The 22,885-nt window shown below is 36.4% G+C and overlaps 1 protein-coding gene across 12 annotated transcripts in view; it reads right to left on the bottom strand.

Moving 5' to 3' along the window:
* Nucleotides 1–22,885, bottom strand: part of HMBOX1 (homeobox containing 1) — a 206,621-nt gene that overhangs the window by 59,466 nt on the left and 124,270 nt on the right. For all 12 annotated transcript variants that reach the window (XM_032389158.1, XM_032389155.1, XM_032389154.1 and 9 more), the window contains 2 exons: nucleotides 15,170–15,280; nucleotides 4,158–4,311 (listed from right to left, as the gene is read on the bottom strand). In XM_032389158.1, coding sequence (XP_032245049.1) covers nucleotides 4,158–4,311; nucleotides 15,170–15,280 — 265 coding nt within the window. The remainder of the gene's footprint in view (nucleotides 1–4,157; nucleotides 4,312–15,169; nucleotides 15,281–22,885) is intronic.

Raw genomic sequence — 22,885 nt, 5'->3', positions numbered from 1 at the left:
AAATGACCTACAACATGGATGGACCTCGAAAACATTATACTAAGTGAAAGAAGTGAGTCACAAACAGCCACATTTGTATGATTCCATTCATATGAAATGTCCAGACTGGGCGTATCTATATACAGGGAAAGCAGATTAATGGTTATGTAGGGTTGGGGAGGATGGGGGAAAAAGGAGTGACTGCTACTGGGTACAAGAGTTTTTTGGGGGGGTGAAGAGAATATTCTAAAACTGATTGTGGTGAAGCACTGAATTGTACACTTTAATTAGGTGAATCATATCTCAATAAGGCTGTTATTAAAAGAATACAATCCAGATAAATTTCTATATGCACAAACATACACAAGATTATAGTGTTTTACTTAGTTATTTTATATCTGTTTTACACTGAAAAACTTGATTCGTAATAACACTACGATTGTCTTACCTATATCTGTATCTATACAAATAAAAATAGTACCTGAGTAACAATATTAATATTACCAACATTAGTAAAAGGTAAGGTTTTTTTGTAGTTCTTTTTATTCCTAAACTGTATCCCATCAAGAAGCATAGTCAAAATACTGTATTATAAAGTTATTTGATACAGTTCATGAATGTTTAGGTCACACTTTTGTTTCACTTTAGTTATTTTTAGGGGTTACCTTCCCCCCCATTTCAACCTAATTTTGTTTTATAATTACATAAAATATTTACATGGTTAAAATGTGAAAACATGGTATATTTAGATAAGTCAAGCTCTATTCTTGCCCCCTCCAATCTTTTTTTTCTCTTCTACTATTGGTAACCATTTTATTTTATGGCATATTCCTTCATCTTAAAACAAATTATAAGCAAATACATAAATACATAAATGATAGCCTACTATATACAACTGACACTTTTTTTTAACATTATATTCTGAAGATCACTGTATATAGAAAAGTATTCATTCCGATGGATACAAAAATGCAAAAAAGCCTTACAAATATTTAATAGTGATAGTACAGAAGGACACAGTATGATTTTCATTCTGTAGAAAGGAAAATTCATTCCTTTTGCTGCTGCATGGCACTCTATTATTTGAACTTGGGCATCCAACGTATGGATTTACTGTAATTTATTCACCCAGTCCACTACCAATAGACACATAGGTTGTATTCAATATTTTGATATTATTGCAAATAGGGTTGCTATATTTATACTTTTGTCAGTTTATCTCTGGGATAATTTACTAGAAGTGAGTATGCTGAGTCAAAGGGCAAATCCATGGGTAACTGTCTCCAATACTGTCAAATTCCTGTCCATGGAAGTTGTTACATTTTGCATTCCCACAAGCAATGTATGAGAGTGCCCATTTCCCTACAGCTCAATCAATAAAAAAACGTTATGGAACTTTTGGATTTTTGCCAATGTGATAGGAGAAGAATAGTGTCTCAGTATAATTTTAATATGAATTTCTCTTACTATGAGTTAAATTGAACATCCTTTTATATGTTTAAGAGGCACTTGCATTTGTTTTTCTGCTGTTATCTTTAGTTTTCTATAGAGTTGGTGGTCTTCTCTCTCTTTTAAAAGTTCATATATCAGGGATAATAATATGCAGCAAATATTTTTTCCAATTTTTTTTTTTTACTTTGTTCACAGTTTTTTTCTCCCCTAAGTTTTTCTTTTAATGTATGTAACCAAATTTATCAATCCTTTCCCATATTTTGGATTTTGAGTCCTAGTTAGGAAAAATTTCATCATTTCCAGGGTACCTGTATTTTCTTCTATTATTTTATATGAGTTCATTTTTTTGATTCATTTGAAATTTGTCTTGGTGTAGGGTATGAAGAATGAGTAATTTCTGACATACTGATATGCCTGAGTAAGCCTAGTACCTGCTGGCTTTACAGTCTGCGCATATATATTTATTCACCTACTCAGTGTACTGCAAAATGAAAAACATCACGCATTGCTCTGAGGCCAGGGAATTTTATATTCCATGTTAGAAAATAAAAAGTTCCACTTTCACAGAATGAAATCATACCGTGATCTACTGCTATTAAATACCCTGAGAGGCTTTTGCATTTTTGCAACTACTGGAATAAACCACATACTTTCTTACTGGTTGTGCCAAGTACGATAAATTAAACCAAAGATAACCAATTCCTGGATTAATGACATTTATTAATTAAAATTAAGGTTAAAAGGTGAAAATTAAGATTAAATGGGAGTTTTACACAGGGTAAGTGCTCATATCTTTTTTTTTTTTTTTTAAGTGGGCTTAAAAAATGTGGGGCTGGGCTTGAACTCACAACCCTGAGATCAAGGCTGGAGCCAAGACCCAGAGTCAGATGCTTAACCAACTGAGCCACCTAGGCACCCCTCAGTATCTTTGTAACTGAAATTTGATCAGTGTGATTCTATGGGTAGTTTTTGTTGCTTTGAAAAAAACAAATAACTGCAAAGCTTGCGAGGTTCAATTTTGTAAATGCATTAGGAATATCACCTACCATTATTAATATTATCAATTTTAACATTAATCTTTTCCTCATACTGACATTATGTGATAAATGTATATTGGTATCTTCATGAAAAAATTAAATGGCTGAATCAGTAGCAAAATTAGAACTTACACCAACTAGAAACTAATACCAAAGCTTATTTTGTTACCCAGAGGAAAAGGTATAATGCTACAAATAATTTAAGTTTGATATTATTTAAATTCATGTCTATTATGTGGTAAGTTCTGAGGAAATTTTTTGAAAGAATCAAAGTTTCTAGAAAAATAAAGCAGACTGTAAATGTCAGGGCTCTGGGACGAAAAAATCTCACTCTTCTACTTTAACTGCTCAAGCATATAAGGATTCGTTATTTAATGAATGGCCTCTACTGGAATTTCAATAAAGCGAATAAGGAAAGCAACATATGATAACATCAATGAATAATCTACAGTCTCATTTTGCCTACTTTAAGCAAACTTTTTAATTTCAACCCAAGAATAAAAACCAAGTCCTCAACTTTGGCATTTTCAATCTCCCTCTATTTCAGATAGTGATGTCTAATGAGCTGGGAGATAATCAGGAAAGAGGCAGAAAGAGAGATGGCAAAAGTCCTGGATGACATATGGTTCACTACTGGCTATTGAAAAACTTCATTTTATAGATGAAGAAGTTACTGCTCAGAGTTTGTGACCTGGACAAAGTTGCACAGCTGGTTAAATGGCAAAGCCAAACCCAGGTTTCAGGTCTTTAACTGAGTCAAATGCTCTTTCCAGTTTGCCATTCGACTGGTCAGATTAGATAACTGGGAAAAAAAAGTGAAGCTGGTTCAATGTAAATATGTATTCTATGTCAGTTTAGAAGTTAAACCCAGTTTTAAACATTCAATTCCATTCTTTTTCATTATTTAAATTATTGAGAAATCTCAATATGAAAATTCAATTGTTTTTACCTTTGCCTAATATATTCTTTTTCTCTATTATTTAATCTTAGGAAGTAAATACTTTTCTAATGGAAAACATTACCTTATTGAATATAAAACTCTCCATTGAAACAAAATTCCATACACATTACTTATAGGTAGGAGACTAAAAGGATAATTCTACTACAGGATCCACCCGAAATATACTGAACATTTAATAATCATATTTAATTAATTTATACCATTTCAGATATGGAAACTGAAGCTAAGGTCTAATTCCAGTCTAAAACATACTGAGTACTTACTATGGACCAGATACTGGTGCTGCAGTCTGAAGATAAATTACCAAATTGAAGTAAAAACATGTATTTCTAACCTTTGGGACTAAGCTCATTTAAGCCATACTCCTGAGTGAAAGAAGTAAAATCTCAGCAGCCTCCTATGTAAGTATTCAATATTTTTTATGAAAATAAGACTTTGAAGAGTGTTTACAAAATACAATAGAAAGATTTAAATTAAAAAAATTCTTCTAGTTCCTGAAATTATTGAGATTATTAAGTTATATTCATAGATGCTAACTCCAATTTTATGACTTCTCAATGGTAAGATCATCTTATTTCAGTAATATAGCATTTATAATACTCCAAAATACATTTAGAGATAGAACCTAGATCCCAAATTACTTGTTGAAATGAAAGCTGTCCAAATCTATCTGAGGTTTCTCTCTTTCCTAAGGTTGGGAGATTGCTTATGGGAAAGGACACGTGTACCTTTCCATGACAGCCAGGCACTCCTTTCTCCAGGTAAATCGACTCCCTCGCCGTAGTCGGAAGGTGCCAGATGTGGCAGAGACCGGGGGAGGTGTTTGTCTCCACTCTGGGTCCTCTATTGGAATGGGGGCTGGTCTCATACTTAGTGTAGCCCCTGAAATAAACAAGACATTTTTAGCAAATATCTTGCACTTTATTAAAATCAATGACAAATATAACCATGAACTCAACAGTTTTTGTCCTTCCATTGGAACTTGCAAGCCAAATACACCTGATATTTACATTTTTAAAAAAATCTCCTGGGCCTCTCATAGTGCCTGCCCCATGCCAATGCTAACTGTTGCCGTGACACCACTGCCTGGCCTCTGTGCCACAGGCTACAGGCACTGAAGCAGTTTGTACTGGGGGGGAAAAACAATTTGACCCAAACAAAAATCCAAAGGGACAAAAACTCTTCCTTAAAAAGTTTATCATTAATTACTTTAAAATGTCATTTTGGGGGGGGGGGGGGTCACTTGTCTTTTATCTTTGTTTGTATCATTTTTTGAAACAAAGCCCCAAATCTATCTCTTTAGGGGAAAAGGGAAGTATGGTCTTTGGACCAATGACAACTTAATCAGAGTCTCTTCTGAAAAATCTTTCTTGAAATTTCTGACAGTTTAATCTTTTGAACAATACACACTATATGATCAGAACCTTTCATTACCACTCAAAGGACTCTTGTTATTGAGAAAATGGAGCCCTTAAATGTATGCAGGTAGGAGATGAATTTAAAATAGCCCTAATTGTTGTAAATTCTTAAAGAAAAAAAGTCAAATACAGCATCAAAGACAGTAAGGTAGTATTCGACATGATTTTAGTCTACTAGATTAATCAGATCTCCATAGGTCTACTATGTTAAAGCTATATTGTTTTCTGTTACCACTTGAATGTAATAAAACCAATGGGGGAAAATGTAATTGGGATATTTTATTAATTTCGACTAGCCTTTTCTCAAACAATGAACTGCTGATGATGCATGTATTCATTAGTTCACCATTTATCAAGGGGGTGGTCCCTTTCTTTTGGCTTGCTCTAGGTTAGAAGCCAGAAAAAACAAAACAAAACAAAACAAACCCAAAAAACAAAAACAAAAAACCCAACATTGTCTCTGACCTCTGCAGAGTTACTTCAAAGAAGTTAAATATAACTTGGTATGTGTTCATAAAGTTCAATCCCTGGATCTCCCATTGTTCCTTCATTCTTTTTTTTTTTTTTTTAATTTTTTTAAGATTTTATTTTTGAAAGAGAGAGAGAGCGAGCACAAGCAGGGGGAAGTGGGAAAGGGAGAAGCAGGCTTCCCGTGGAGCAGGGAGCCTGATGTGGGGCTCGATCCCAGGACCCTGGGACTATGACCTGACCCGAAGGCAGACGGTTAACCGACTGAGCCAGCCTGGCGCCCCTCCTTCATTCTTTATACTGTTAAATTCATCTTCCCAAAGCATAATTATGATCATAGCATGCCACTGACCAAAAGCCTTCAAAAAGTTCCCACTGCCTATGGAATAAAATACAAACTCTTAATATAGCCCTAGAAAGACTGGTTAGAAATTGTTAGAATTATGTGGAATAATGCACATATTAATAAATACATATTTATTTCTTCATAACAAGAATCATACTTTATTTATTGTACCTTGTAATTAATAACTTGGATAGTATTTCTACTTTACTACATGCAGATCTCTTTGTAGATCCCCCTTAATAGCTACATATTTATAATATGTATTACAGAGGCCCAATATTTTAACCAATCCTGATTTTCCTCTCCAAACCTGTTGTTTTGTAGTCCTTCCCATCTGAGTAAATGACATCCCTATTCTTCAAATTGCTTGGCTCAAAGTTCTCAGATTCATCTTTGACCTCTCTATTTCTCCCATATACCATATATCTAGTCCATAGCAAACACTGTCAATTTTATCTTCAAAGAATCAGATCAACTTGTATTACTTTAACTAGTTTTAGAATAAGCCAGCATCATCTCTCCAAAGCATAATTTCCTGGGAAAGGTTCCAAAGATGGCTCTTCATAATAAGTCACACCTCCTGGTAATCATGCCCTTGAATTCTAAGCTGGTCCTGTGACATGTTTTGACAACAGAAAATGGAAACAGTTCGAGGCTAGAACTGCAGCTTCTAACTACATCTTCTACAATGCTGGTTCTGGGGGAAGTCAGTTGCCATATTAAGAAGTATGACTAACCTGAGACTATGATATTGTAAGGAAGCCCAAGCTAGCCACATGGGGTGAAAGATGCCCAGCCAGCCCCCAGGTGCCACAGCTGAGGAAAAAAAAGCCATTCTGGGTATTCCAGTCGCAGCAGACACCATGTAGAGAACTGTATAACCCAGCAGACAGGGAGAAATAAGGCCCTAGGCATACAGTACCAATACAGCCATGTGGTAGTCAGCCCCCAAGGTGGTTCCAAAGGATCCCTGCCTCCTAGTATTCACCTGTTGTGTAGTCTCTTCCCATACTATATACCAGGATGAGTCTGTGTGACCAATAACATATGGAAGAAGTGATGATATGTCATTTCTGACATTATAGAATACACCATGGTGTCTGTCTTAGCAGATCTATCTCTTAGATCACTTGCTCAGGGGAAAAATAGCTGCCAAGTTGTAAGGACACTCAGGGAGCCCAAGTGAGAGAACGTGAAATCCCTGGCAAAGGGCAGGAAGGAAACTGGGGCCTGCCAACACTCAATGGTAGTGGTCAGTGGCAGATTGTCTAGCTGGCTGACAGCTCGACTACAACCTCATGAGAACTCTGAGCAGAACCATTTAAGCTAAGCCACTCCTGGATTCCTGACCCACAGAAATTGTAAGATAATAAATGTTTGTTGTTTTAGCTGCTCAGTTGTAGGGTAATCTGTTGCACAATAACATAAAATAAATATAAGACATTATAAGCATCTCCAGTTATATTCCCACATTCCCCAACATGAGTATTAGGAGTATTACTAATTATTCACATTTATAAATTTGGCAGGCAAAAAAATTTCCTTTAATATAGAGATTTCACTATTAGTAAGAATGAGCCTCTTTTCTTGTTTACTGAACTAAAAAATATGTATCTTTTCTTGTGAATTTATATCTTTTGTCTTTTCTTTTGAGTTACTCTTCTTACTGGTGTGTTGAAACAATACCAATTGCTAGTCACACAGATTGCAACTTTTTTCCCAGTTTGTCATTCGTCTTTTATCTTTATTTATGGTGTGCTTTCTGATTTAAATCTTATGTAGGCACATTTGTCAACCTCTTCTTTTGTGGTCAATATGTTTTGTATCATTCAGAATATTTTTATAGTTTTCTTACTGTTTAAACCCCTAATAGATATATGATTTCCTGTTGTGTGTGATGTAAAGTAAGTATTTAACTTCTTCCTCAAACGGACAAGTATGTCATCACACAATGCTTTAGAGATTCATGGCTTAAATGTATGACAGACTATGTCCGGCTGCCATATAAATAAAGTTTTACTGGAACATAGCCATACTCATTCATTTACATGTTAAATCTATATCAAAGTTTTACATTTACATTACATTTGCATCAAAGTTAAAGTTTAGGCATAAGGGAAAAATATAGGGTTGGAGGGTTTCAAAGTCTTTGTTTTGGTACTTTCCTGCATGCGTGCAGTGACTTCAGCATAACAAGGGCTCTGGAATCTACCTAAGTTACATTATGTAAATTTTGTTCAACAGCCATAAGAGGTCCAAAGCAGAGCCAAGCAGCTATCATGGCTGAACAAGACAGAGGTAAAAACAGACTGGGCAAGGCAGTAGGTCCTCTCATCCAAAGCCTGGCTTCTGGTAAAAGGATAGTTTTAGGGTTTCAGTGGATGAAGGATAGGGAATAGGTCAGTAAATTATAATTAGTAGGCTACATTGTAACTATGGCATGTTTTCTTAGTTGAGTGATAAATGGGTATAAATAAAACAAAGAATACAGAGAGTCTTAATCATGAGATTGAAGAAAATAAATTAACTGATAATAATGGTTCTTTCTTGGTATTGGGGTTTATTGGTCATGTAACTATGCTTCTTTATAATATTCTGTATTATCCAATTTTTCTATACAAAGGAAATTTAGGTGAAATAAATTACTTTAAAAGAAATCAAGACAACTTATGCACAGATGGGTGGAAACTCAATTTCAAACTTGTAAACATACTGAATTTGAAACATAATATTATCACATTACTTTTGAGGGTTTTTTTTCCTTGCTCCTTTTTCTTTTTCAATGTAGCAGTATTTAAAAATAGCACAAGCAGCATTCTGGAACACTCCAATAAACACAGATTTGTTCTAGAAACCTTAGTTAAGCTTGCTCTAGTCAAAGTGGATGGAGAGCAATGAATAACCAAGAATGGGTTCAAAATTATAGACTGACAGAAAAATACAAAGATACTAGAATGCAGGAACAATGTAATTTTAAACCCCTCTGAAGTTAAATACGGGATTTCTGGATTGGCTAAAGAACCCACTTTTTTTTCCTTACAGGAAATGTGTTACCTATTTTCTTTACAGAAAAATTTTTTTCTGTCTTGTATCTGGGCTCTCATTAAGAACAAAATTTTGCACATTTATCTAGCAACTCTAAACCCAGGAGAAAAAAAAGTCTTTTCCTAATTTGCTGATAGAGTTTTAAATTTTGATAAATGTTCTCTTTGTATAGATGATAATTTTCTTATCAGGTTTACTTCTGAGTGAGCCTTTGCCAGTCAACTAATAAGAGTATGACTATAAGCATGTCATTACTATCCCATTCACAGAAACTAGCTTTTCCAAAAGTAATTTCTCATCATCCCCTATGTCACACACATGATTTCCCTGAGGCTCTGACACTCTGCAATAGTAAAGGGAGGAGGCACTACTTCTGATCTCCAAATTTACTTCATGTGCTTGCTATATGAGCCTCCTGGCAAACTTTACTTGTTTAATTTAGAAATAGGCAGAATCAGTGCCATGAGCCAAGAGGAACTCAGCAAACCCTGTCTGCTATAGTAATGTTTAAATTAGACAAGGGAAAAGACTGCTGAGCTTAATTTGATTAAATAAAGGGGTTTCTGATGTCAACCATGCTGAATTTAGTACCCACTTCTTTTAAAAAATAGGCATTTTCTTGTAAATGTTTTCATAAGAAACAAGATAAAATGTATTTGATCAGTTTCCATAAGTCTATTTTATTCATATTCCTTGGCAGGCTTTGGGGTATGCTGGGAAATTCTAATGATGGGTCTGTTTATTAGAGAACTACAATATATCTATATCTATTGGATTATCAGTAAAAATAACCTAAATATCACTCTATTATTTTTCTTGCTGAGTCCACTTAAAAAGAGACTAAAAAAATCGTGTATCCAAATGGATCCAGAGTGAAGAGGTTGAAAAAGAGAACTTCAATCACGGTATTCAGAGAGAAATGCACTGAGCCCAAGAATAGAGGCAGAGAATGTACAAGCGTTTTTTATTTATTTTCTAAATGCTTACATTTAGAGAAAAGAAAAAAAGTACTTTTTCATTTTGTGATTTTTCTTAATTTTGCATTTTTTCCCCAAAATATAGCAATGGGACAGTACCATTTACATTTATTCTGATGAGCAAGTAAAGTTTGTGAAATAAAAGAACTTCCTATCAATAAGCAGGCCTGGACTATGTGAACCTAGGTTCTTCAGTTTTTTATATCTAGAAAGCTGTTAACAAGGCAAATTAATTTCTTTTTTGCCTCTTTCCTTCTCTCCCTTCCTTCTTTCCCTTCTTCCTCCCTCTCTCCTTTTCATGAAACTGTATGTACCTTTTGAATATATAATGCAAGTACAAAATTTATAAAGACACAAAAGGTTATATAGTTAACAGTCTCCCCGCCACCCTGTATTCCCAGTCTCTCAGAGCCTCTACAGAGCCTTCTTAGCTCCAAATACAGCCTGCTAGAGACGTTCTGTGCTTACATAAGCATATATGTGTGTGTATGTATTCCTTCTAAATAAATGACAGTATATCTATTGTTTTGTACCTTACTTTATTCACTTATGAATTTGATATTCCTACATATAAATTCAATTCATATAAAGCCCTCCTTTAAAAAAATAGCTATATAGCCTCCTTACTATTCCATTGTACAGATATATCATTTATTTAACCAGTTTGTGACTGAGGGACATTTAGGTAGATTCCAATCACTTTTGCACTGACCTGCAAAGAAGATTCTCATGTACTATAAGTACCTAATGACCAGACAGTGGATAAGCTATTTTTAGGTGCTAACATAATTTTAGTTCATCTTATCCAAACAGAATAGTAGTTTCACAGTGTCCATGAAGAAGAAACAATACAATTCTTTAGCTATTTCATTTTTTTTTTTTAAAGATTTTATTTATTTATTTGAGAGAGAGAATGAGAGAGAGCGAGTACATGAGAAGGGGGAGGGTCAGAGGGAGAAGCAGACTCCCTGCCGAGCAGGGAGCCCGATGCGGGACTCGATCCAGGGACTCCAGGATCATGACCTGAGCCGAAGGCAGTCGCTTAACCAACTGAGCCACCCAGGCGCCCTAGCTATTTCATTTTTAAAGATTATATTTACTTATTTGACAGAGAGAGAGAGCGCGCACACAAGCAGGTGGAATGGCAGGCAGGAGCCTGACATGGGGCTCAATCCCAGAACCCTGGGATCATGACCTGAGCTGAAGACAGAGGCCCAACCAACTGAGCCACCCAGGCGCCCCTCAAAGGTTATTTTAAAGTCAACAAAGCTGCATTCACCTAGAAAGAATTCTATCATATTAGGTCTTACAATAAAAGTAAAAATGCAAAGAATAACTTCTAAATATTAAATTTTAATTGCTAATATTTGATTACTGTTGATGCTATGAAAACTACCAATTGACAATTACAAAGTATCCTCTTCTCTTCAGCTAACTTTAAATTCTGTCCTACAGAACCCCTATGGATTTGGTTTTCAAATAAAAAATAGAAAGTCCTTTAAAAAGGGGATAATCATTAGCAATATAACTTCATTGAAAAACAAATGCATATAATTAGGGGAACTTATTCTTTTCAATTTATTTTTAAAGTAAACTGTACACCCAATATGGGGCTCGAACTCACAACCCCAGATCAAGAGTCACATGCTCCACCAACTGAGCCAGCCCAGGCACTCCTAGGGGAACTTATTCTTAAAAGGACATACTACCTCCTTAAAGAAAGCAACTCCTTATCAACAGCTGGATGAATGCTGTTAGTCCTTTCCCATTTTCCTGTTTCAATGCCCTAGTTCCACCTTCCTCCAATTTCCTGATGATGGTTTAGCCTAACTCTGGTTCCAAGACAAATTGAAATAAAAAATAAGATCAAAAACAAAAACAAAACAATAATTTTTTTAATAAAACAGCTTCAGAAGAACATTGTATCACCCCAGAGCTAAAAACTAGATTCTGATAGCGGTATTCTGCAGATCACCTGCAGGGGCCTGAGAGCTGCACCTTAGTCCCCTTCCACTTTCTGGCCAGTTCATTTTCCTGGTATCCTAGTCCCTGTCTGGGATTGGAGCCCAGCCCTGAAATCCCAGTGTGGAATGGGAATTTAGCCTCACCAACTGTGATTAGATTATATGTCAAGGCACCGTTCTATGTGCCAAATCCAAGAGACAAAAAAATCCCTTCTCTTATGGAGGCTGATGGCCTGACACAGTTGGCTAGTTTTTGTCCTCCAAATTCTTCACTGTTCTGCCCTATATATTTTTGAACATCTTGACAATCCCTTTGGTGCTCCCCCCATGGCAGGCAACTGCTGCAATGTGACCAGGTTTATGAAAGCCCTAGGTACAGTTCCTTATTTACCTAGCCAAATCTTTGCTATCAGCCTAAGCTGCTCTATTAAGCAGACCAAGTGCGAAGTTTTTGTTACTTGCCATCTGATTTGCTTTGCTGTGTGTGGGTCCCGGGAGAAGTGATGTCTTTGGAAAGACTGCTTAGTGCTGAATTTGAAGTGTTGCTTCAAGTATGATTTATCTTAAGACTGTCCAATATGGTAGCCACTAGCCACATGTGGCCATTGAGCACCTGAAATGTGGCTGATTGGAAATGGTATGTGCTTCAAGTGTAAAATACAGACTAGATTTCCAAAAATCAGTACAAAAAGAAAGAGGAAGGAAGGAAGGAAGGAAGGAAGGAAGGAAGGGGGGTGCCTGGGTGGCTCAGTTAAGTGTCTGACTCTTGATCTCAGCTCAGGTCTTGATCTCAGGGTTGAGTTTAAGCCCCACATTGGGCTCCACGCTAGGTGTGGAGCCTACTTAAAAAAGAGAGAGCGAAAGAGGTCTCTGTAATTTTTAAAAGTACTGATTAAATGTTGAAGTGTTAATACATATTTGCTAAATATATTATTAAAATTGATTTTAGTTATCTCTTACTTTTTAAAATGTGACTACTAGATAATTTTAAATTATGTGTCATTTACATTATATTTCCACTGAATTGTGCTGCTTTAGAACATTTAGCTAATGGCAGCAACAAAAGTCATTATTTTGAGAGATTTGCTTACATAGCTATCATTAGAAGAATACCTAAAAATCAAGGTTCTTTGCAGAAAAACTGCTAGCTAATAAATGCTGAAGGAATGCTAAATAAGATCATGATTAGGGGCGCCTGAGTGGCTCAGTCGTTAAGCGTCTGCCTTCAGCTCAGGTCATGATCCCGGGGTCCTGGGATCGAGCCCTGCGTCAGGCTCCCTGCTCGGTGGGAAGCCTGCTTCTCCGTCTCCCACTCCCCCTGCTTGTGTTCCTGCTCTCGCTGTGTCTCTCTCTGTCAAATAAATAAATAAAATCTTTAAAAAAAAAAAAAAAAAAAGATCATGATTATTTTGCAAACCCTAATGGAATAACTCATTTAGGTAAGCATCAATTGATGCTAAGACCACTGACAAAAGGTTGCTGTAGAAGAGGATATCCATCCAGTGGCAAAATCATGCCCTATAGATTATTTACAAACTGCAAAGACAAGAACTGGTGGTCATTACTTTAACAAATGATCAAACTTAGCATATGATAATGCTACAACCTGACATTACATGCCTCTTGATACATGAGGTAAATGTTACTGACAAAGCATTTTGCCCTAATGTTTTATTGTGAATTTTCAAACACACATACAGCAACAATGAAAGAATTTTATGATGAAAATCTATACTCAAATCATCTAATATTTTACTCACTTTATCACATTATCTATCCATCTCCTTATCCATTTTATCTTGATGCATTTCAAAGTACACTGTAGACATTACTACATGCCCTTTCTAAATAATCTATGAAGTGTTCTTGCCAAAAATGTTTAACCTGAATCTAATCAAGCCTCTAAACCTAACTTCTAGTTTACAGGAAATACAGGGGCTATAGAGGAATAAGTTAATTGATACTAAGAGGAAACAGAAAAATCCAGAATATGGGACATTCTGTAACATTAGATGGTTTAAGAAGTGTATGTTATAAAAAAAAAGTTTGAATGACTAGATTTAAGAGTCTAAAGAGACATATAACAAATTCCAATTTGTCCACCTAAATCATAAATCACTATTTTTTTCAGATACTATTTAATAAAAAACCCATTCTTGTAACAATTAGAGAAATATGAATATAAACTAGATGTTAGAGGATATGGAATTATTATTAGTTTTCTCAGACGTGGTAACAGACTGTGGTTATGCAGGCGATTACCTTTTTCAGGAGATGAATGCTGAAGAGAAAGAGATGTATTTACATGCATATACATACATACATAGATTTTTAAATTCATTTATTTATTTTCTAGGGATAAGGCAAATATAGCAAAATGTTAACAATTATTGTATCTAAGAAGAGAGTAAAGAGGTGTTCACTGTGCTGGTCTTTCAACTCTTCTGTACATCTGAAACACTTCAAAATAGAAACTGGGGGGCAGGGTAGATAAAAAAAACTCACTGTAGAGAGGCTGAAATGGTCTGTTCTGTTTTGTTCTGCCTGGGGCTTTCAGATCAGGAATGTGATCTTTAAAAAAAAAAATCTTACCACACACACACATACACACAAATATGTTTCTCTAACATTATTTCCACCTCAGAGTCAATGCTATTATTAGCTAAGTCTTCAATATGCAATATTCCAACTGATGATTTAATCTATAATAAGCAAAGGCTTTAATGCTGTAGTATTACAGAAGACAGTTCTCCAATCATAAGGCTAAACTTGAGATCAGGCTCATCGCCACCAGTCTGTGTAATGTATAGATGAAAGACATGTTGCCACACAACTTTAGACTTTATATACCACTTGTTAAAAGTATCCTACCATAGATCTTGCCTATTTCTGGCAACTTCAGACATAAAGGTTTTGGTGATCTTTTCCCTTCAGATTTCATTCTACTTTCCAACCTATTGCTGCTTCCAAAGTTATCAGGGCAGCTTCACCCTAAAGTCCAAAGACATGCTCATCACCCAGGTAATTAGAAATAGAAAATCATTAGCAGAGATCACTGGACACGGTATAGCAATAACTAAATAAAAGTATGAAATTTACATTACTAACTAACATTTACAAAAATAAAAAACCAGGTATGTGATCTTACATGTGTACCTACAGTCGAAAAAAAGAAAACAGCCACTGACAATTATGACCTGTCTTCCAAAGTATCGTTAGAAATAGCATATAACCTGGAAACAAAGAGGTGCCTTGGAGGAATGAGTGAAAATGACTAGATAGTATTAGACACTAAACTAAAAAACAGTATAATCAGGGCTTAGGTTTTACAGTTAATGCTCTTTGGGCGAGATTGGGCACATTCAGGGTGGTATGGCCAGAGACAAGAGTGCTCTTTGGGAAAAAGGAATAACAGTAAAGTATGAAATCACCTTAGTGAAGATCAGTCAGCACAGATTTAATAAAGTAATTAATTACATTTGTCTTGTTTCAGATGCAATAAAATAAGGAAATGATATTTACCAGGGTTTGTCTTCTCAAGTTGATACCATCGGTAAAATGCTCTTTTCTTCTGTTCACTCAGGTCTGATCCCTGCTGTAACAGCCAGTGAGAGATCCGGCTCTGACTGATACCTGTGGAGAAAGAGAAACAGCTGTTGCAGGTACTGAAAGTACAGGGAAGCTGAGGGTTCTGTTGGTTCTAGGTTACTGGGTGCTTTATTCTCTGTGTTACTCTATAATGAAGCAACTCGAGCAAACTCTGTAATACCGGACTTCTTTGTAAAGACTGACTGCACTGTCTAGAATATACTCAGAAATGATCTACTAGAGGTCAAAGCATTTTATTAACCAAGACGTGAAAGTGGTCTCTAAAATTAATCCATCAGCTAGGTTCATGTGAAATAAATGAAGAGATTCCTAATTACTAGTTATATGTCAGAAGTTGATTAGATTTGTACTCCTACCACCACCACCTGCAGCCCAATCCTGGTTGAGAATATTAGAACTTTTGCCAGATACTGAGAAGAAAGGGGGGAAAAAAAAAAATCAAGCCAGCAAGTTTTGCTATTCATGATCAACACTGAGAAAAAAGATTTAGGGCCTGAGAAAGGAGAAGTCATTGAAAACGGCATCTTCAATAAGGTTTCTGGCTTATTTGTTAATTCATATAGGCATTTTCAGACTCGTTACTATTACTACAGATAACAAAGAATTGGAAGAATTTTAGTGTTATGCTGCAATATGACCTCTTAAGAAATCTCAAGAGGTAAAGACATTTTTCTAAGACACAGACTTATAAAAAAACTGAACAGAATATAAAGCAGTAGTTTTCAGCTACCTCTAAGAAGTTCTTGACAGCAATTAATTAGAAATGTGAAAAACCTCCACATGTGAAAGTAAAAAAGCATGACTAAAACTTAACAGTATGAGAATCACATGCTTCTCTGGTCATTATAGCTATTCCAAAAATGAATAATTCAACATACAACTGGCAAAAGCAAAGAATAATAGGAAAGATAATACTATCTTAGGCACCTATAAGGCACTTTCCAAAAGACTATTCAGCTATCATAGAGGGTTAACAGTATCTAAATTCTCCCAAGGAATTACGTATGGTAACTGGATGGTACTGAATGCCACCTGTGCCAACAACTCTTTAAAGCTACAATGCACAACAGGAAGAGTGGTTATCAGGAAGTAACACATCTCCTACCATGAGAAGGAGCAGGAGGTCTGGTGATCACATTTAAGTCATTAAAAGCAAGCCCCCAGAGTTTCATACTTTAAAAACCTGTGTTACAAGAAAATTGGGAGGAAATTGGGGAGAGGAGATTTGTTAAAAGAGAGGCTGGGGTTTGCATTATGTTTCTCTGATTGGAAATACCTTTCACTTTCAAAGGGTGAAAGTCAAAACAGTTTTCCAAAACCTAAGTGATCACACTCTCAAGTAGTTCACACGGTAGTTTTCCGGTGGACTGAGGATCTATGTGATGCAGGTGCGGCAGCTAGCACGGTATGCTTGTTCTAAGAGAAGGCAAATTATTCTGGATAACTAAATTGGCTGTTTAGCAATGCTATCACCAAAAGTCTAGCTTCAGACATTATACTACTTTTTACATTACTTTTAAACAGGAGTGAAAAAAAAAAACCATTCACCACCGTAAAATCAAAATTGGTTTTCATGTCCTAAAATGAAACTATTTTATATGGATTCTTCATATTGGTACCATACTACTCAGAAACAGAGGAAATTTGAGAAAAATCTGCTAAGGAAAAAAAAATATACAGAGATTCTGAAACTTCCAGGATTGACTCTTCTGCACACAGTCAGGTCACAGAGCCCACTAGATATTGGAGCTGTCCAGGTTCTGGCTGTGCTGTAGGGAAGGAAGAGGGCAAATGCCCATCAAAAGGAGATTAAATTATGGTCTATTCACACAATAAAATACTGGGCAGACTTTTAAAATGTTCTAAAACAGCCATCAAAAACAAACACTAACACAAAAACAAACCAAACAAAAAGCCATCAATCCCAGGTGCTGGCAAGGAAGTAGAGTATATGGAATTCTCACACTGCTGACAGAGGGATAAGATGTCAGGGTCACTTTGAGAAACAACGGGGCAGTATCTACTAAAGGTGAACATATGGATACCGTATAGTCTAGCAATTTCTTTCCTTGATATACAGCACAGAAATTCGCACATATCAATAGAAATGTGGGGCAAAAGGCATGTACACCTTGTACACATACAGGCCTACAGAAGCACTACTCATAATAATCCCTAATCTGAAACAACTCAAACACCCATCAATAGGAGAATACATAAAAATCATGATTTATGCATTCTACTAAAGACTACCATACCAAATAGAAAAGGGATAAACCACTGCTACATGGAACCACATAAATAAATCTCACAAAAATAATATAGGCCCCCCAAAAAGCCACACACATAAAAAAGCCACACACGACTGTATGACTCAATTTATATACAGTTAAAAAACAGACACAACTTATCTATATATGAGTGGTTACCTATGGATAGGAAGAAGGTTAATTAACTGGGAGGCAGTATGAAGAAAGGTTATCAACATCGTTACTGATTTTTTTTTAAAGATTTTATTTATTTATTTGAGAGAGAGAGCAAGAGACAGAGAGAGAGCGCGTGCGCGCACACAAGCCCACGAGCAGGGGGAGGAGCAGAGGGAGAGGGAAAAGCAGACTCCCCGCTGAGCAGGGAGCCCTGAAGGATGCAGGGCTCCATTCCAGGACCCTGGGATCACGACCTGAGCCGAAGGCAGACACCCAACCTACTGAGCCACCCAGGCGCCCTGGCATCGTTACTGATCTTGATCTGGATGGTATACATGTGTCTTCACTTTGTAAAAGTCATTAAGCTTGGATACTTTTCTCTGTATATATTTCAATTAAAAAAAAGTCCCCCCCAAAGTCTTCAAAATTCTATGCAATGTTTAAAAAATAAATTGGTATGTATCAATATGGAAAGGTGCCCACGATATAAATGAAAAAGTATACAGTCTTACAAATATATTTTTACGTAATGTACATTGTTTTGTATAGTAAGTGACAAAAGCTTACACACAGCCAAAGATACACAGTAGGAATTTAGAGTGGCAGACTCTTCCTACATTGCATACCTTTATATTATTGTCTTAATCTTCCTACAAATATGTATTAATTCATTTTATTTTTAGCCTTTCCCTATAATCACTACATGCTTTACTGGTTGTTTTAAAAACACTGTAATGAAGTTAAACAACAGATATGTGCAAAAAGAAGTTAATTTCAGCCTTCTCTTGTCAATTCCCCTGAGGTAAGCAATGTTAAATGTTAACATATGTTGTTCCACAATTTTCTCCATGCGTAATTATTAATTTAATAAAACAAAAGGAAAGAAATAAAGAATATCTTCCCTATCCAGTCTTTTGTGTGAGGAGGAAATAATGTCTTCCCTGTATATTTAATATCAGTTTTCATATAATAGAGAAAACAAAGTAATAAAGCAAATAGTTTTTTTCCAGAAGAGGCACTATAAAAACTAAATATGTACAATAATACATTTTGCAGTGATTTTTCTTAATTAGCAGCTTGCTGATAAGTAAGTTTCCTCTAACACTCATCCTTCTGTGCCTGGTCCAAGCCTTTGGAACTTTAGTTGATCTAGGTGTCAAAAGGCCCTGCTGCGGGTGCCTGGGTGGGTCAGCCGTTAGGCGTCTGCCTTCGGCTCAGGTCATGATCCCAGGGTCCTGGAATCCAGCCCCGCACTGGGCTCCCTTCTCTGCAGGAAGCCTGCTTCTCCCTCTCCCTCTGCCGCTCCCCCTGCTTGTGTTCCCTTTCTCACTGTGTCTGTCAAATAAATTTAAAAAATCTTTAAAAAAAAAAAAAAGGCCCTGCTGCTTTTCTTTACTGTCTGCTTTGGCACTTCTCCTTGGAAGAAAAATTCCCTAACTCCCCTCCCACTGCTGAAAAAAAAAGTCATTCTCCACATTTTTTAGCTCCTCAAAACCTCTTCTCCACCTTTCACAGGGCAGAAGAAAAGAAAAAGTCACATATAACTTTCATAACTCTCTTACACTGAGATACTAAAACTAACCCCCCATTAATTTCTTTCCACTAAGAAACTGGTCACATTGTATTCAAAGGATGAAAAATGCCAGTCTCATTCACATTCTTTTCTGAGCTTCAGCTTCATCATGCTCCTTCCAGTTCCTCAAATGCCATGCTCCCTTCCACTAGAGGGCTCTCTACTACAACCCATTCTGGTCAAAATCCCTAATACCACAAATTTGAATGTTTTCTCTTCCTTCCACTTCCTGTGCAATGTGACGCTACTGACCAATCACATCATCTTCATCCTTGAAATGTTAGATACACCTATCCAATGCAACTTTTTGGTCAGCTTCAGGGACTGCTTTGCTAGCTCCTTACAGATGTTAGTGTCCCCAGGGTTCTATCTCTAAGAATCTTCTTTCATTCTATATACACTCTTCCTTTGGTCATCACAATTATCAACAATCATGATTTTAAAATTCTAAATGCCAATGACTTCCAGAGCACCAGACTGTTCTTTCAAACCATCTGCTAGATAGCTTCATGAGATTTTCCCACAGGTCTTCAATATTGTTAACTTAATTTATATCTTCTTCTTTTAAATCTGCTCTTCTTCCTGGGGCGCCTGGGTGGCTCAGTTGTTAAGCATCTGCCTTCGGCTCAGGTCATGATCCCAGGGTCCTGGGATCGAGCCCCACATCGGGCTCCATGCTCGGCGGGGAGCCTGCTTCTCCCTCTCCCCTCTCCCTGCTTGTGTTCCCTCTCTCACTGTCTCTCTCTGTCAAATAACTAACTAACTAAATAAATAAATAAAAATCTGCTCTTCTTCCTGTGTCCCCCATCTCAATTCTACCTTCCACTCTACTCTTTCTTCCAATTCTCACATGATTACCATATCTAATAACTTCTTAAAATTCTCTTTATGTTCTCTCCAATCCTCATTCCTGCAGTTCGGAATCTCAGCCTCGTTTGCCTGGACAACTGAAATAACTTTGGTAAGAGAACAAGCCATCTAAGATCCACAAAGACAAAATCCTCATGATCAGATCCTTCTTAATTACAAGGTCACTTCACAGTTGAAAAAGTGAAATGTGATTTTTTTTTTTTAAGATTTTATTTATTTATTTCACAGAGAGAGATAGGAAGAGCAGGAACACAAGCAGGGGGAGTGGGAGAGGGAGAAGCAGGCTTCCCGCGGAGCAGGGAGCCCGATGTGGGGCTCGATCCCAGGACCCTGGGATCATGACCTGAGCTGAAGGCAGACGCTTAACGACTGACCCACCCAGGTGCCCCGAAATGTGATTCTTCAGTAATTTTCTACTTGAGAACTGTAGTCATCTCAGTGCAATCAGAGTTCTATCTCAAAATTTAAAACAATTCTCCATAAAAGTAATTTATAAACATGCAGAAAAAATTCCATCCTCCATCCCAATTTTTCTCTTATTTCCTATCCTAGAAGTTTATTTGGTGTGAATCCTTCCAGATTCTTTCCTGTGCACTTAAGACATAAACATGTACACATATATACAGCTAAGTTTTTTTAAACCACATTTGTAGTTATCCTATACAGAATAAGGAATGTTTCTCACATAATTGTAATTTTCTCATGTAGTACATAATGAATCTTCATCATTCTAATGGTTACATGGTATTCTACACCACAATCCACTTACACATTTACCTATTATTAAACATTTCAGTTGTTGCTAATAGTTTACCATTATAAATGATGATGCAATAAATACTCTATGCATATCCTTGTGCACATGAACGGATGTTTTAGGATTGATTTACAAGAATGGAATTTTTGGTTCATAGCATATGAGCACTTAAGTTTGTGACAGACAAATACTAGATTGTCCGCCAAAGAAGGCTGTGCCAAATTTTATACTCTACCCAATAGTGATGAGACTGTCTCCCTACATTCTCATGATTACTGAATACTATAAAACTTATTTTGAAAGTCTGACTTTCTTTTTGTAATACATGCTCATTATTTAAAAAGAATTATAAGCAATTTCAAGGAAAGAAAAATTAAGAAGAAAGCTAATAAAAAAACACACATCCAAATTCTTACCACTTAGAAATAACCACACTCATGATAAGACCATTCCAAGCATATGTAGACATATGGTAGGGAGAAATAATTACTAAAGATGAACATACGCATACCATATGATACGCTACAGAATTTTAAAATATAAAAACAAAATTCAGTTTGATTTGAATGCACGAAAAAATTTTTTAGTAAAGTAGAGTGAAAATAAAATATTACTCAAGTTTAGTAAATGCTTCTATAAGGCAAATAAGGTACCTAAAAGAATGCATAAAGGCAAGGAAAACGATTATACAAAAACGTTAGGAGGTTGGAAGCATTACTTTCTAACTTGTGGGCAGTAGGTAATGGCTCCTGGCTAAAAACGCTGAGGAAATTAGCAGGCTGTGGTGGCCAGGCTCTAAAATGACCCCTAATGATCCTCTTTGTCTTCCTCCTTTTGTGTAATCCCCTCCAACCCTGTTTGAGGGTTCGTGTGTGCAACCAACAGAATAGGGCAAAAATGACAGTCTGTAACTTCTGACACTAGGTCATGAACAACATTACAGCTTCTGCCTTGCTCTCTCTCTGATTGTTGGTTCTAAGGGAAGCTAGCTGTCATGCTGTGAGACCACTCAACCTGACCTATAGAGAAACTCATGTGGCAAATAACTGAGGCATTCTACCAACAGCTACCCAAGTGAACCATCTTGGAAGTGAGTCCTCTAGTCTTAGTTAAGCATCCCAATGACTATAACCTCCTGAGACACCCCGAACCAGAATGACCTGTCTAAGCTGCTCTTGGATTCCTGACCCACAGAAACTGAGATAATAAAGACTTAGGTTTCAAGTTGTTAAGATCTGATGTTATTTCTTACACAGCAATAGATAACTAATACACATACAAATACTATAATTTCCCCATCTTTCTCCCTGGCCTGCACACCTAACCCCTGATACTTGGAAGATATTTTTGCATAGTCAATGTTTATATTCTGTTCTAGATTCATAATTCCCATGGTTGTTTACTTATAGTTCTAGATTCAAATGGATTCAAGATTCACCACAGTTTTTTTTCTTTTTGATTCACCACACAGTTTATTTTTTGTTTTTAATCGAGGCATATCTTACCTACAATAAAGTACACTACTAATATATATTTCAATGGCTTTTGACAAATGTATACACATATGACCATCGCTCAAATTAGTATACAGATTATTTTCATGCTCCCTAAAAGGTCCTTCTGTCCCTTTCCAGTTAAGTCCTAAATTCTACATTTTCAATTTAATTTTTGGTTGGTAAGATTTCTTCATCAAGAAGTTTTTATCACTACAGGTTTATTGGTGTTGTACTCCCCAGTCCTTGTATGCTTATGTTTGTCCTCCATGTTTATTTTTTGAGGACAACTCTATAAGGGAAATAATTTGGGAGGGATTAGTCTTTCCTTCAAAATCTGTTAAACAGGAGTGATGTCTGTGGGAATGGCAGAGTGAGGACCTCTGAAAAGCAAGTCCTCTAAAAAAGCAAGAAGAGGGCGCCTGGGTGGCTCAGTTGGTTAAGCGACTGCCTTCGGCTCAGGTCATGATCCTGGAGTCCCTGGATCGAGTCCCACATCGGGCTCCCTGC

This window comes from Phoca vitulina, unplaced genomic scaffold (assembly GCF_004348235.1).
Source record: "Phoca vitulina isolate PV1807 unplaced genomic scaffold, GSC_HSeal_1.0 scaffold53, whole genome shotgun sequence".
In the NCBI taxonomy this organism is placed as follows: domain Eukaryota; kingdom Metazoa; phylum Chordata; class Mammalia; order Carnivora; family Phocidae; genus Phoca; species Phoca vitulina.
The sequence above is the reverse complement of the archived record's forward strand: the minus strand, read 5'-3'. Positions and strand labels throughout refer to the sequence as shown.